This window comes from Calidris pugnax, unplaced genomic scaffold (assembly GCF_001431845.1).
Source record: "Calidris pugnax isolate Ruff unplaced genomic scaffold, ASM143184v1 scaffold341, whole genome shotgun sequence".
Taxonomy (NCBI): Eukaryota; Metazoa; Chordata; class Aves; order Charadriiformes; family Scolopacidae; genus Calidris; species Calidris pugnax.
In genome coordinates, this window is record NW_015091149.1 from 1,129,829 (window position 1) to 1,145,128 (window position 15,300).

Genomic DNA, 15,300 nt, shown 5'->3' on the forward strand with positions numbered 1-15,300 from the left:
CGAGAGCCACCCCTGCCCCAGCTCTCTGTTTATTCCGTAATGGATGATACTCTTCCCTCATAAGCAGGAAAATATAACATATGAACCACAGGGCGAGAAAAAGTCTGAGGCAGAGCTGATCCTGTTCCACACCTCCTGATTTTAGCCACACCTCACTATTACAATATGAAAAGAAAAAGAAAAAAAAAAAAAAAACCAAACAAAACAAGCAAAAGGCAAGCGATCTGGTATGCGGCTGCAATTCCAAATAACAACAACAGTGTGTGCAGGCTCATAAATGCTTCGGAATTGACCAAGAGGAAGCACGTTTCACGATGACACAATCTTGTTGCTGTAGTCATTCATCGAAGGGAAACTCCCACAGGAAAAGGCATAAAGCTGCTCAGGGAAGGCTAAGGAGCCGCTCAGTGCTCCTCAGTCAAACATTGGGTTGGATTCACAACATGGGTACCAGCCAAGGCCCGTTCCAGCTTTTCTCTGGGTCCCTCCGGGGTAGTGCAGGGTGTGGTTTGGCCCAGCAAGGAACTTCTTACAGACCTTCAAGTGCAGATGGTGGTGCCAGCAGCTCCCAAACCTCCTTCTCCTCTGCCAGACCCCTCTGGCTGGCTGCCGGAGGAGGGGCAGCCTGGGGAGGCTTCGGCGAGCACTATGGGGAGAGCATCTTCCTGGGGGGCAATGAGAAACAGACTATGCAAAACCTGAATGACCGTTTGGCTGCCTACCTGGAGAAGGTCCGCTCCTTAGAAGCAGCCAACGCTCAGCTGGAGAGCTGCATCCGAGAGTGGCACAAGACAAAATCTCACAGCAAGAGGCATGACTTCAACCAGTACGAGCAGAACGTCACTGACATGCAAAGACAGGTAAGTCAGAGCTGACACTCTGTCATTCTACACTCCTTTAAGGAATCTGGGGACTCATTTATGCTGATGGCGTTCCTTTACAGAAAGTTAAATCAAGCCTTTTAAATGTTAGAAATATTAATGCAAGTGGTCACAGGACCTGGGCAGAACCGAGGAGGAGAATGGTTTACCAGAAAGAAAGGCTGGAAGGAGCCAAGGGGGATCCTGCAAAGCCTGAGAGCACGAAGAGGTCTGTGTGCTGCCGAGCGCTGGTTTCTCTACCTGAAACTGTGGTTTGGGTAACGATGTCTGGCAGAATTTGCTCTTTTTGACTGCACATGCATTCAAGCAAATTAGAAAGCAGGCGAAGCGAAGAGACTGCCTTGTCTCACGCCGCTCTCTGCAGACATACTCCTGCCTTTCAGTCCTTTGATTCCTGTGGCAGCAGACAATGAAACTGCAGGAGCTTTGGGTCCAATGAGCTTATGTAATCAGATGGAAAAATACTTCATTGTAATTAAGAAAATAGCAGTGACAAATTCCTTGTGGATGTTTTCACTATAATTAAAAGGAGAATTTCTGGTTCCTGCCAGTAGTTAATATTAACGTTCAACAATAACTCTTTCAATCTCCCAAACTCACGTGTCTTCAAATTTAAGCATAGTATTAATCTGTATTCATAATGAACATACCTAGCGCTGTAACCATCTGTGTGACTAATCAGTGTAATTAACTTTATACAGCCATATGAGGCAAAAACCAAAGCTGTTCCAAACGCAGTGCTGTAGTTTTCCCTCCACTTTTTATAATACGGCCACTTGGCATTCTCAAGACCCTGAAAGGCTTTTTTTTCCAAAAGGGCTGGAAATGGAATTATCCCACATCTTTGCTGATTGAGGCTGGGACTTAATCAAACTCCCTGCTCGCTGGTAAATGTGTTGCCTCCAGGCAGAAGATGAGTTGCTCCGACCACAGACAATGTGTACAGAGAGCCAGAATTGTCATCACCTATTTCTCTTTTAAGGATACAGAAAGGTCATCCGGCTCCAGAACTAGCACTCAAGCACTTTTTTTTTTTTTTACCTGATCCCGAGATAAAAACTTGCTCATCAGGAATATAAACATGCTCACATTGATTTGGAACTAATAAATCAGAGATACTTAGGAAGGCGTTAAGACTAAAAGCATGATGCTGACTGGGATAAAACCCTCAGTTTTGAATAGGTTGTACCCAAAACACTTATTTTTACCACTCCCCATGTAACCAGCGATCACTGGCCACAGGCACCTCTGAGACTGGGACAGGCAGCGGGGGCTGAGCATGGCAGGAGGGGCCATTAAAGTATCATTTACAGGCAATGATGCAGTGATTTAACCCAGAATTTTTACTTTCTCTATAATTTTTGCAATTAGCGCCACGACGGCCAGTAAAATGAGTGAAAAATATAGCCTCTAATTATTAACCATAATTAAATTAATTAACCATGAATTTAAAAGGTGAAACTAATTTAGCACCTAAAATGAAATGTAGGAAAAATTTAGCATCCTGTATCAAGTAAGTCTGTCTGACCTCAGAGGTGTATAAACATGTGAAAAAATTTAGGATCCTGTATCAAGTAAGTCTGTGAGGTACTGGCTGTCTGACCTCAGAGGTGTATAAACATGTGGGTCCCACCTTGGGTCCACACCCCATCCTGGACACCTGGATTCTGGATGACCATGGCAGAGGGAGCTGCAGTTCCCTTGCTCCACCCTGGCTCCATTCTGACCCAGGGACACAGCAAAATAGCACCAGTTCTTCAGGTAAATGGCTCATTCAAGCATCTGGTACCACTAAATAAGCAAACTGAGCAGTTTGCTGTCCAGCAGCATTGATGTTGGACAAAGGACACAAGACGTGCTGAAGAAGAAATCAGTGCAGGAACCCTTATTGAAAAACATCTGTTTTGAGAAGGAATTGGGGTGTATTTTGTATAGAATAACATGTGAGTTCTTAAATAAATTATCTGTAAGTTTGCAGAGTATTATTAGTGATGCAGCCATACTCATGAGGGATGTAATGAAGAAATTTGTATAACTGGACAGATAGATGTCCACACTGGGAACACACTGCTCACCAGCACCGCAGTCAGTATCCCACGACAGCTGGCACAACTCCCAAAATCCTAACTCCTTTCTTGGCTTCTTTATTCCTTCCGATCGCTCAGAAAGAGCCACAAAGCGTTTACAGAAATGTATCCCTGTGTGGTTATCAAGCTGAAGAACTCACATGCTGCTTTCTCATTGACTTCTTTCCTTCCGTAGTAAAATTTACCATTCTCTAAGGATGGATTCAAGAATTGCCTCTTCTCTGACACCCCGTTCCAGGCAGCACCACGTTTAGGGTATGGTTACACCTCTTCAGCCGGCCTTCATCCTGGCCCAGGGCAGTAGCCGAGGGTGCTGCTAATTGCCCACGAGCGTACGGTCTGTTAACAGATTAGTTAAAACATTCCACAAGCACCTTCTTTTTTACTACGAGAGGTAAACTTTTGACACTTCGGGACAATTTTGTCATTTCCTTGTTTCTCTGTGATTCATTTCGGTGTGGGAAGTTTTACTTCAAGGTGCTGAGAGCTCTGTGAAAGGCTAATGATTTCTGTGCAGCCGTAACGCCCCTTGTTTTGCTGTGGAAGTGCTGAGTGAGGGCAGCCGCTGGAACAGCAATCGTCCTCTTTCCTCTCTGCCAGAAAAGGACATGACACCCCACAATTATTAGTTCCTCCTAATTTTGTATGAGTTCCCACTAGAATTGTTTCAAAGATTTTGAATGGAATACTGAGCTTTTCAATCTATATATTCAATCTATAGTTCACAGCTATCTCCTATTAACAGGGACTTGCAAGTCTTTTCAGCACATGCTGAGTACATGAAACAAATGATGAGCTGCACTTTCACCTGCGCCTTTTAGGGCAATTTTCAACATCCCGAAGCAAAATCAGAAACATGAATTAATCACTCTGTGCTGCTGGACGATTCACGACAGTTAGAGGTGAATAACTGAATGGACTGTGACAATTAGATCCCAGTGTTCTTGTCCAAATGGCAATCAGTGTGACTCCAGACTGAAGCACGGGGTGGACTTGAGGGATCCTGCTCATGAGTTGCTCCCACCCCCATCGTTGTGTCTCTGCAGCACAACACTGGCTCAGGGAGCTGTTTCTGCACATACTTGCTTCTCAGCTTATCATTGTCAGTGTTTGACTGTACTCAGACATAGCTAAATGGTTCTTAATGAAACTTGCCCTAATGATGACCAAGGCTGCTTTCCCAGCACCACTAAACAGAATCAAACCCAGTTCACAAAAAGAGAGGAGGACAGGGATGGTTGTTGTGTAATATGCCATGACGTTTGTGCAATATTATTCATATCCTCTACCTGGCCAGGAATAAGATAACTCTTCCTGCTTTGGGTCCAGAAAAGAAAGACAAAGAGAAAAGTAAGATTATGGACAAAAACTGCAATAACATCTAATGGAATTGGGAAACTAAACGTTTTTCATTCATGTACTCTCTTTACCATGGGACTATTTAGACACTGCCTACAAGCAGCAGGGAGTCTAAGCCAGGACGGGTTATTCACCATCACATACGGCAACGCTGAGTCTCCTCTTGGATTCTCTGTTTTCCAGATTGAGGATAGCAAGATCACCAATGCCAGCATCCTTTTACAAATTGATAACGCCAACATGGCATCTGAAGACTTCAGGCTCAAGTAAGCTCTTCTTTGGTTTCCTGATTAAGTTTGAAAGAGGATTAATGGAAATACTGCATTTTCTTGATAATCCAATATGTAACTGATTTTGCTGAGGTTTTCTGGTGATACTTGATAAATAAAACCAATGTAGAGCAGAAAAAAAAAAAAAAAAAAAAAAAAGGATGTAAAAACCACAAATGATTGCTGAACAATCTTGAGTCACCCTGTTTGTGATACTTAGTTGAGGTCCTGAAGAGCAGGTTTTACAGCAGACACTTGACACTTGTGACAAAAGGCATTCAAAACTGTCATTGGGGAATCCCAATTAAGCCCTCTCTGCACCGTGCTTCCCCCGTCCAGCCCAAATCTATTTCCTGTACTTATCCCCCCGCTGTCCAGCTCCGCAGGAAATACCCGTCCTTCAGTATCTTCTGCTTTGGAGTCCCACAGGTTCTGTCCCAGTGACTGGCCCAGGGCTCCCAGCTCAGGGTCTGGCCTTTCCACACGCTGTGGAGAGAGAGTTCTCGGACCAACTAAAAAGCCAAAATGCTTGGACAGAAAACGTCCAGGCAGATCTTTGCAAAGGAAAGAAATTGACATTTCTGTAAGTTAGACTTCTTAGGAATCATGAAGACTTGTCCTATTTTCAACAGATGATGATCAGCTATTAAAAAAATATCTCAGGTTTTGGGAATATTATGAGAATCTCAGACTCTGAAGGCCTCCCCTAACCCTGCCCTCCTTCCTTTAGCACCAACAGTGTCAGAAAGGGAACGGTGGAACTACCTTGAGAGACTGGAATTACAGAGTGAGTCTGAGGATTGAAAGTGGGAACATTAATAGTGCCCACAAAAAATGAAGTAAAGGCAGAGATTCTGAGAAGCAAAAGTGCTTCATGTGCCCCAGGGAAGACATGGCCACATCCTTCTGCCTTTGGCTCCTACAGAGGGCAAACTGCAGGGGTCAGAGGGGAACGGTAGTAACTGCCTTCCATGACATTCTCCCTGTTTTCTGAAGGTCTGAAAAGTTATCATTTTGGGAAACCACACGTCCTTCTGCCTTTGGCCCCTACAGAAGGCAAACTGCAGGGGTCAGAGGGGAATGGTAATAACTGCCTACCACGACATTGTCTCTGTTTTCTGAAGGTCTGAAAAGTTATCATTTTGGGAAACCACAGAAAGTATTGATTGTTGATACTGTGTTTGCACCTTTATTGGCAATTTTTTGAGAATATCCTCAAAGCTTTCACAACCTGGTGAATATTAAAATGGAAAAAGGAAAAGGAAAGAAAGAACAATTATTTCATACCATACAGGAAGAGTTGTGAGGAAGAAAGAAAAACAATAATGAAACCTATCTTATTTTTAAGACTTTCAAGAGTATTCAAATAACATATTTTAGAAATAGAATTTTTTGTTCTTTCTAGTTCCCTACATAGAGGGCTCCAGCAAGTCTACTTCTCTCTGATACCCCTTATGGGAGAGGGTAGAAGCCACTTGCTCTCAGCAAACACACTTTATCCTCTTCTTCCTGACCCAGGTATGAAGCAGAGAAGTCTCGCAGGCAGGGAGTGCAGCTTGATGTTGAGAACCTGCGTAAGGAGCTCGATGGCCTGACTATTATTACAACAGACCTGGAAATGGAAATTGAAGGCTTGAGAGAAGAGCACATCCTCAGGAGGAAAGACCATGAGGAGGTAGGAAAAGCTCCACTTGGTAAAATCCTATCACACAAATCTTCGCTACCGTGTAATTAGCTTTGAGTAAGATCCACAGTCTATAAATGGGATTGATGATTCAGAACCTAACCATATTTCTAAAGCAGCCAACGAGAGTCAGATGAGGCACAAAGTTTGTGTGCTACTTTGCCAATGTAATTGGGATTTCAGAAAGGATAACAAATTGCTGAATTTTCTCCCAGATCCCTCTGTCACATATACATATCCAACAGAAATGTTCTCAGAAATACTTGCAAAGGAGAACAGAAATACAAGGGTCACACAGCAGCAGGTGAAGTTGCCTTTGTCGATCCCCCTGTAGCCCAGGACACTGCTGAACGGCTCCAGTAGCCCAGGGCAACCAGCAGAGACATCAGCATGTCCAGTCCATTGGCATTTCAGAGGCCGTGATGTCATACCCTGAAACGCCGCTTTGCCTGGGCGCTTCTGAAAATGGTACCTAGCACACAGGATTGTGCTACACCGAAAGGAATGTTACCAGACCTGCTTGACTTGTCCTGTAATTATGTTGTTTACACAGTAATTATACGCTTTAATCCAATTATTCCTTTAACAATTACATAGAACTTTTACATTACTCTCCTGTAAACTTACTTAGAGTTCCATAAATATTAACATGGAGGGTAAGAAAGATGAAATTACTGTTAGATTTTCATCAAAGGTTTTGGGTTCCAAATAGATAAATAAATAAAAAAAGTCAGTGCTTCTCCATTGTGTATGTATCTTCCAGAAATATTCTATGAAAGACCTTCTCCCGTGTTTTTTAGTGAGTTCTCTGGCACAGTTCTGCCACAGAAACAGCTACAAGTCTCTGGTTTAAGCCACGGCAGAGTATTACCCATGTATAAATTTTGCCAATAGTGTTAACTGAATATCTATAACAATTAGCCTACCGTAATGAAAATAATATTTTGGATTATGTGAGAGGATGGAACTGAAGAAGTCAAAGCAGGAATGAAAACCTTCCACTTTCATAAACAAGTTTGCTTGTTTCCTCTGCCAATATGTGATTAGGATATGGAAGCAAATCGCTCATCACAAGACTTCAAAGTCAATGTAAAAGTAAATGCGGCACCTCCTGAAGACTTAGCCAAGATCCTCGCACAAATAAGAGAAGATTATGAAGCCATAATTGAAAAGAATCGTCAAAGCCTGGACAGTTGGTACAAAGAACAGGTAACGGCTATTTTCTGGATCTATTTCAAGGATCCCTGTTGCTGTTCATGAATGACCAGACTCAGCAGCTTTTACCTTGCCTTTTTTTGGTCCCTAGAGCACAGCTCTGTCTCTGGCAGCAGCCCCCAACCCCGAGCAGATGCAGCGCAGTGAGAACGAGATCAAGGATCTCACACGGACTCTGCAGTCCCTGGACATCGAGCTGCAGGCACAGATGAGTAAGGTACCTACTGCAGACCTCGCTGGCATCTCACTGCTACTTCCAATAGCTCAGAAATTGTCACAGACCAATTCCTCACTTAAATCCATAGCCTAGCAGAGCTTTATTGTAATTACTAAAGTATCAGTGAAATTGGAGTTGGGACCACGCTTGACTTTGCCAGAATATGCAAAAAGGTTCAGCAACCATCACCAAAATGTGAAAAGTGTATGTGTCTCCTCAGAATAAAATATGGGGAGAAGAAAGAGCAGAGATAGGATAGCTGTCTCCATGACCTAAAGAGAAAAAATGCCCAAGAAGACAGATAGTGACACAAAGTTCATATTCACAACTGCTATTACAATGCATGAAGTATTTCAACTGTGAAAAATGTTGGTGGGAAATCTTCAAAACTATTACTCAGCTCTTGTATAGATTAAAGCTCACACATCCATGACTCAGAGACCTTGGAGCTTCTGGACAGTAAATGCAGAACCGACAGAAGAGTCAGAGCTCCAAGAGCACAGCTTCTGAGCAGAGAGAACATGGCAGGGACTAATTACCCAGAGTTTGCCTCTCGTTATGCACACACGCCACAGCTCCATGACTCTGCTGTCTGCACGGGAATAGTCATGCAAATGCATAAGTGTTTCAATTACCACAGTCTTAATTTTGTGATCTTCTAGCCAGAGACCAAATTTGCTGGCATTTCTGCATTGTATCTACCACATAAATAACAACCACAGAAATAATAACCCCAGTGTTGGTATGATCTGCTCTGTCAGAAGCGCATGCTGGAGGACACCTTGGTGGACACTCGGAATTACTACGCTGCTGCGCTGCAAAACATGCAGCAGATCATCTCCAAATGTGAGGAAGAGCTGAGCCAGGTCCGGCATGACATTAAGCAGCAAAATAACCAATACAAGGTTCTTCTTGGGATCAAAACCCGCCTGGAGAAGGAAATTTCCACCTATCGCCTGCTGCTGGAAGGGAATGTTGACGGGTAAGGCAAAGCCGCCCCGACTGGAATAGATGAGAGGAGAGTTCTCATATTGGGGTTATTTGTTGTTTGTTTGTTTATGCTTAATCAAAGCCTGCGAGTTCCATACTACATCAAGGGTTGGTATTTTAATATGATGGATCATAATAAAAAGCTTGAGCCACTTTGTATACAGAGAAACTTGTACCCATGTAATTTGGATTATCTAAATTAATATAACTTTTTATTAAAAAAGAAACAAAACTCCGTTCCCACAGCATGCCTATCTCAGCATAGGAAAAAATGCTAATTTCAGTAAAATTCATAGTCATTTCCTACCTTCAAAAGAAGTCCTAGATCAAAAAGAAGCCCAGAGACAAGTTTAGATGTTCCAAATGCCAGCACACAACATGAGGTCGGAGAGCCCTGAGTGAGCCCCTCTGCTGACGGGTTCTGGGGTTCCCCCACCTCTGCCTCATCTGAAATTTCTGACCTCACAAACCTTTGAGCCTCTATTTTTCATTCTTTCATCTCACATACAGGGAATGGCTTATTTATACAAGATCAGAAAAAGGACAATTAGAAGCCTTTATAAGTGAAAATCTCGGGGGGCAGGCCAGGAGGGCACCAGGCTCATGGTATCTGTTGTCAGCCCAAATAAGATCAGGTTGGGAACTCAGAAGAATGAGAAACTGCAGCAGCCCCCAGCGCAGGCACGAGTGAGCGGGGACAGGAACAGCTCCAGCTGAGCACAGCTGTGCCTAGGACTGCTGAAGGGGAAAAGTTCTCATTCTTTTATTTATTTTTTTATTCTATCTCTCACAGTGCTATGAGGTCTCCTTAGAATCAGTGAGAAGGAGGGAATGAATAACTTCTTGACATTAGTATAATCATTATTTTTTCTCTCTTTTATTGTCTTTACAGGATAGCAAGAAAATCCGAATCAAAAGCTAAAGGTAAAAGTCCCTTTTTTTTTTCTCTGTAGTGACTCTCAATTACTGTCATTTTCAATCAAATTTTACTCAGAGTTAGAAGCCTTTATAAGTGAAAATCTCGGGGGGCAGGCCAGGAGGGCACCAGGCTCATGGTATCTGTTGTCAGCCCAAATAAGATCAGGTTGGGAACTCAGAAGAATGAGAAACTGCAGCAGCCCCCAGTGAGCAGGGGGGACAGGAACAGCTCCAGCTGAGCACAGCTGTGCCTAGGACTGCTGAAGGGGAAAAGTTCTCATTCTTTTATTTATTTTTTTATTCTATCTCTCACAGTGCTATGAGGTCTCCTTAGAATCAGTGAGAAGGAGGGAATGAATAACTTCTTGACATTAGTATAATCATTATTTTTTCCCTCTTTGATTGTCTTTACAGGATAGCAAGAAAATCCGAATCAAAAGCTAAAGGTAAAAGTCCCTTTTTTTTTTCCGCAGGCACGAGTGAGCGGGGACAGGAACAGCTCCAGCTGAGCACAGCTGTGCCTAGGACTGCTGAAGGGGAAAAGTTCTCATTCTTTTATTTATTTTTTTATTCTATCTCTCACAGTGCTATGAGGTCTCCTTAGAATCAGTGAGAAGGAGGGAATGAATAACTTCTTGACATTAGTATAATCATTATTTTTTCTCTCTTTTATTGTCTTTACAGGATAGCAAGAAAATCCGAATCAAAAGCTAAAGGTAAAAGTCCCTTTTTTTTTTCTCTATAGTGACTCTCAATTACTGTCATTTTCAATCAAATTTTACTCAGAGTAATTTTAACCTTACATGAATGACCTCTGAGTTAATTCTCATGTAGGCCATATTTGAGAATAATGTCAGTGATTCATCGGTCTCGTGAAGGGCTGCACTTCAGAGCACCTTCTGCTGTGTCTGCACTCTCCTGGACTGTCTCTGTCAGTCAAACCCGTGTCCAAAACTCAAGCTCAAGACAGGAGCTCTCCTGGCGCCTGAGGAGGCCCAGAGACTCCATTGGGTGACTAAACCAGTGCCAGGGCTTGAGAGCCAACAGCAAATCTGCATGTCTGGAAACTCCCATTCCGGCAGGAGCGTGTCCTGCAGACATTCCGGCTGCTCTGCTCGGAGCTGCCATTTGCATTGGCTGGGCTGATGCTGTGTGTGTGGCTCATGGGCCCTGACCTGGCTGAGACTGGGGTGACTCTGGAGTACAAAGAGCAATCATAAATATTGACTTAAAGGGAAACATGTAAAGATAAATCAGCTGAGGAGTAGCTGGTGAATTACTGCAGCTTTCTCTGCGTCGTGTTGTCTCAGCACTGCTTCTTGGCTAATTAACCTTCCCTTTTCTGGCAGAACACGCTGGGCTGAGCAATCGGAAGATCAAAGCAATTGTCCACGACAGTGTGAACGGGCAGGTGGTCTCCTCCACCGTCAACGAGATCCACCAGCAAGTATGAAATCAGGGTTCTGCCCACTCCTGCTGTGCCCCTTCTCTGCAACTACGTGCTGCACGTTGGTCTCCCAGGGTGTAGGACAGGGATATTACACTGAACTCCCTCCTGCAATGATCTGCAGCCTAATCATGACGAGTGCCACACAGAGCTAGGTAGAGCTGACATTGTCAGGTTAAAGAGGTTTCAGTCATCAAAATGCTGAAGAAAAGCTATGAAAACGACTGGCTGAGCTGGTTAACATATATATATATATATTATGCACATCTCACCGGGGCAGGAATCTCCATCTGTGATTCATTTATTGCTCTGCAAATTAACTATAATTTAAAGTGAATAATCTCTCAACTTCTCTTCTGGTCTTATGTCTCTCATCATATACCTCACTGCAGTCAATAAACTCTTTTCCACCACTTGTTCCAGTTTTCATTTTTCCTGCATATGCACCAGCCCAAGGCAGCAGTGTCACTGACAGGGGCCAAGGCTGCAAAAGCCTCCTTCTTTCAGGAGGGACAAAACTGGGGGGGCCCAAAAAAGAAGGACAGAGGTGACACAAGTTACAGGTGACACACAAGCAAAACTATTAGACTTCCCTATATACAATTTTTTGATGTCACCATTTAAAACAGCATCAGTGGTAGGACTGTTATAAAGTACACCTTACTGAAATAGTTGCCCTGGAAACATTTCTTTATTCTTCAGCATTAGAGACATTTTCTTTAACTGTCTTTACGCACTTTCCTTCGAAGATTAGAAGCACTTTTCCAGATACTCTCATCTTTCTCAGTGACCCATTTAATTCAAAGTACCATTTGAGTTATTTGCTTTCACGTTAATGCTCATGGGTTTTGTTGGGGGGTTCCGCAGTCAGGATGAGCTGCAGATACAACACGTACGAAGGGAAGGGGAGAGGCCCCAGCTCTTCAGCCAAATCCAAGCTCCTTCCCCTTCCTCACGTCAGCCCAAGCACTGACCCGCAGGGGACCCAGCAATGAGAACATTTCCAGTGGTGTGCAAAGCTAAAAACTGAGCAAGAAAAAGAGAAATACTGTTAGGGGTGTTTAGAGGAGGCAGACTGTAAAGCAGGCTGAAGAGAGCCGAAAGGGAGCATAATGACTGTCTGTAGGGATTTGCATTCCAAAGTCAACGTCTGCATATAAACCAGTGTGTTCAGGGCAGGCTCCTATTCCTGAGGGGAATTGTCACTGTGCTCTTTCTACCTGCTCAGAAGGGACTTTCATAAAGGCTTCCTGTTACCTGCTTTGCTTTGAAACAAGGCTCACAAAAGAAAGTGAAAATTTCAAAGAAAATGCAGATTTAAAATAAACAAAGTCCATCTCTGTGATACAATGTTTTCTTACTGGCATGTCAGGACCAGTTCACGGTTCCCCTTCGCCCCCCCCTCAACTCTCCACCCTTGTTGCACAAAGAGATCCCAAAAGCATTGAATGGATTACCTAATGGTTTCTTTAAATTGGGTAAAACTTGTAGTACAGGATTAGTAACTCTTGGCTAATTAATGATGTCCTTCCTTATGGCTTACCAGATCCAACAAGCCAGACCTGGCATTTGTAGCATCTGGACAAAATGAGCCTAGATTTTCTTCAACAATTTTCTGTGTTCTTTAAAGTTAGATTAATTTATCCCGTTTACAGAGCACTACCACACTGCTGTCGTACAAAGAATTACAAAAACTTCTAAGTAGCCCCTTATTTCTAAATCAAAGGAAAGTATCTATGCTTCGTGCTAGGTTTTGATTGTGCTAAACTACAAGGAAAGGAAAAACAAATAATTGAAGTGCTTTAAAGAACACGCCTGTCCTTATTTCACATTCTTGAGCAATGCACTGGTTTTACTGGTATCCTGATGTCCCCTCCTGCAGAGGTGAGAGATGCTCTCCCTGTGTCCCTGTGTCACACTCCATTATAGTCCAAAGGGTCCTGGCTGAGAGGCAGCAGAATTCCCACCCACTCCACTCCTCGCCTGATTTTCACCCTCTCCTTCACCCGTGTCACTGCCTCCTGTGACGGTCACACCAGTACAGTCACCACGCTGGCCACATCCTTCACCCTGTGACTGATGCCACCACACACCGATGGCTCTAACACAGCCATTCCAGCTGCCACCTCTTAATAAGCAAAGTAAACCAATTAGTCCTTAATCATATAAATATTAGTTACTCTACATTCTGTTTTCTAAATGAAAGCAAGTATTCTGTGGCAAACATTGCTTATTTCTGGAGAATTTTTCATGGCTTTAGAATGCCACGTGTGGCTGCAGAGCTCCTTTTTGTCAAACAGCTTATGTGTCACCAGCCATGCTGTGCCCTATATCTAGTGCTTGTCCATTACTTCTGCATTTGTTTTCTGGTAGATAAGTAAGTTACACATTTCTAAATGTATTTAGGGTAGGTCTGCACCTTACATAATAAATAATGATACCAAAATTTACCACTTGCATGCCCTGTTAACATTATATTCTCACAACACGCCGCGAGATGAAGCGAGGGAGATAACGAATGGGGGTATATTATCATTCCCATTTTATTGCTTGAGAAATTGGAAAAAGAGATGACACAACTTGCTCAAGGCTGCAGAGAAAGTCCCTGATAGCGGCTAAACGAGAATTCATCACTTCACAGCTTCTACTTAGCCCAGCTATTAGATAATACAGCTTCCTCCAGAGCCCTCCTCCAGTCACAGCAATCCCAGCTGGCTCTGACGGCAACAAAGAGAGAACATGATTGATTTATTTCAAGTGTGCACCGTCGGTCAAGACCCTGCACAACTTTGATGATGTTTTTCAATTCACACGTGCCAATAGTCCCACTAAAATGAGTGCCTGGGCGTGTTGGGGATTCTGCAGCATTTGGGGAAGTTGAAACCAGAGACGGCCCACGTGCTGGAAGGAAGGGAAAGCTTCTGGAGTGTGATACTGTACTGCTGGAAAAATGATTTTATTAATTCCTTGTATTAAAAGGGATTGAACTCTGCTAACTGGTATTTATTCTACTTTCTGTATTAAATATACACAGAAGTGCTGTTTCAACATCAAAGAAGTGATCGACCCAGGTCCACAGAAACTAAAATTTTCAAAATGTGAAGTATCATAAAAAATAACACACTCAAAGTTAACATATTCCATTTCCCACAAACAGAACAGGATAGCAAAAAAAATATCAGTAGGAGATACTGTCATTTCTAAGCCTAAGTGAATGAGGTAAGAACACCTTTGCAAACGAACAAGCCACAGGAGCTCTCAGTCTATAAAAGGAGGCTGAAACCATCAGCATCCACAAATCACTTCGCGCAGTTTCACCTGCCATTTAAGGAAGTCCTGCACTAAATAATCCTCCAACGTGATTTAAACAGACTTGAATGCACTCCAGAATGTGTATGAGTCATAGCTCATTTCACTTGTAGAAATGTTAAAACTTATTAAGGTGTATTACAATAGGCAGCTTTGGTAAGTGACTTGTTGATCCCCTGGAAGAAGTTAGCAATGAGGTAATGCAGCACTGGTTTGTGCTATTAATCACACATTCTTTCTGGCAATGTGCTCACACATTGGCAGGTTTCTTTCTTATTTATGAACTAGACATTTCTGTAGAATGCAAAATTTTTGCTTTCTGCCTGCCTTCTTATTACATAAGCAAAATGAATGAAACCATTTCAAAAAGACAAGAAAAGAAAATCTAGCATTTATAACACCGCTGGAAACACTGCACACTGTTATTGAAGCAGAGAGAACAGGTAGAAGAGCCGGTAAAACATTTCACAATGTCCACACCCTGACCTATAAAGGTTTCTGAAGTTTTGCTGGGAGATGCCTGTTCCTGTGTATGAATCACTTAGAGAAGGGAAGGATCTATAAACAGGGGAGCAAGGAAAGAGTAACGCTTGAGAGGCTGCACCCCCCATCCTCCCCATGTCCCCAATTATACAGCAAAAGCATCTTAATTATTAACTCTAGATGTACATTTGGCTTTGTGAAATCACAAATAATTCTTTAGTATGCACTTCTTCCTAATTCCTTCCTCAGCAAAATTTTTCATTTCAAGTTGTATTTTATGATTTTTTTAATTGTATGGCTACACTGAAACCACCCACTTGAGCCACACATCCAGGCCTGCTTCCTCCTAATTCCTTCCTCAGCAAAATTTTTCATTTCAAGTTGTATTTTATGAATTTTTTAATTGTATGACTATACTGAAACCACTCGAGCCACACATCC

At 42.8% G+C, this 15,300-nt stretch overlaps 1 protein-coding gene across 2 annotated transcripts; it reads left to right on the top strand.

Annotated features, from left to right (window-relative positions):
* The first annotated feature begins 314 nt into the window (after positions 1 to 314).
* Positions 315 to 11,480, top strand: KRT23 (keratin 23, type I). 2 transcript variants are annotated; one of them, XM_014959131.1, is made up of 8 exons: positions 315 to 860; positions 4,511 to 4,593; positions 6,115 to 6,271; positions 7,328 to 7,489; positions 7,587 to 7,712; positions 8,474 to 8,694; positions 9,595 to 9,626; positions 10,970 to 11,480. In XM_014959131.1, the coding sequence occupies exons 1-8, from the start codon at positions 315 to 317 to the stop codon at positions 11,071 to 11,073; spliced, it is 1,431 nt and encodes a 476-aa protein (XP_014814617.1). In that variant the 3' UTR covers positions 11,074 to 11,480. The 2 variants fall into 2 exon arrangements, with proteins under 2 accessions (XP_014814617.1, XP_014814618.1); XM_014959132.1 differs by lacking the exon at positions 9,595 to 9,626 and adding an exon at positions 10,305 to 10,336 and having other exon boundaries at positions 417 to 860.
* The last annotated feature ends 3,820 nt before the right edge of the window (positions 11,481 to 15,300 follow it).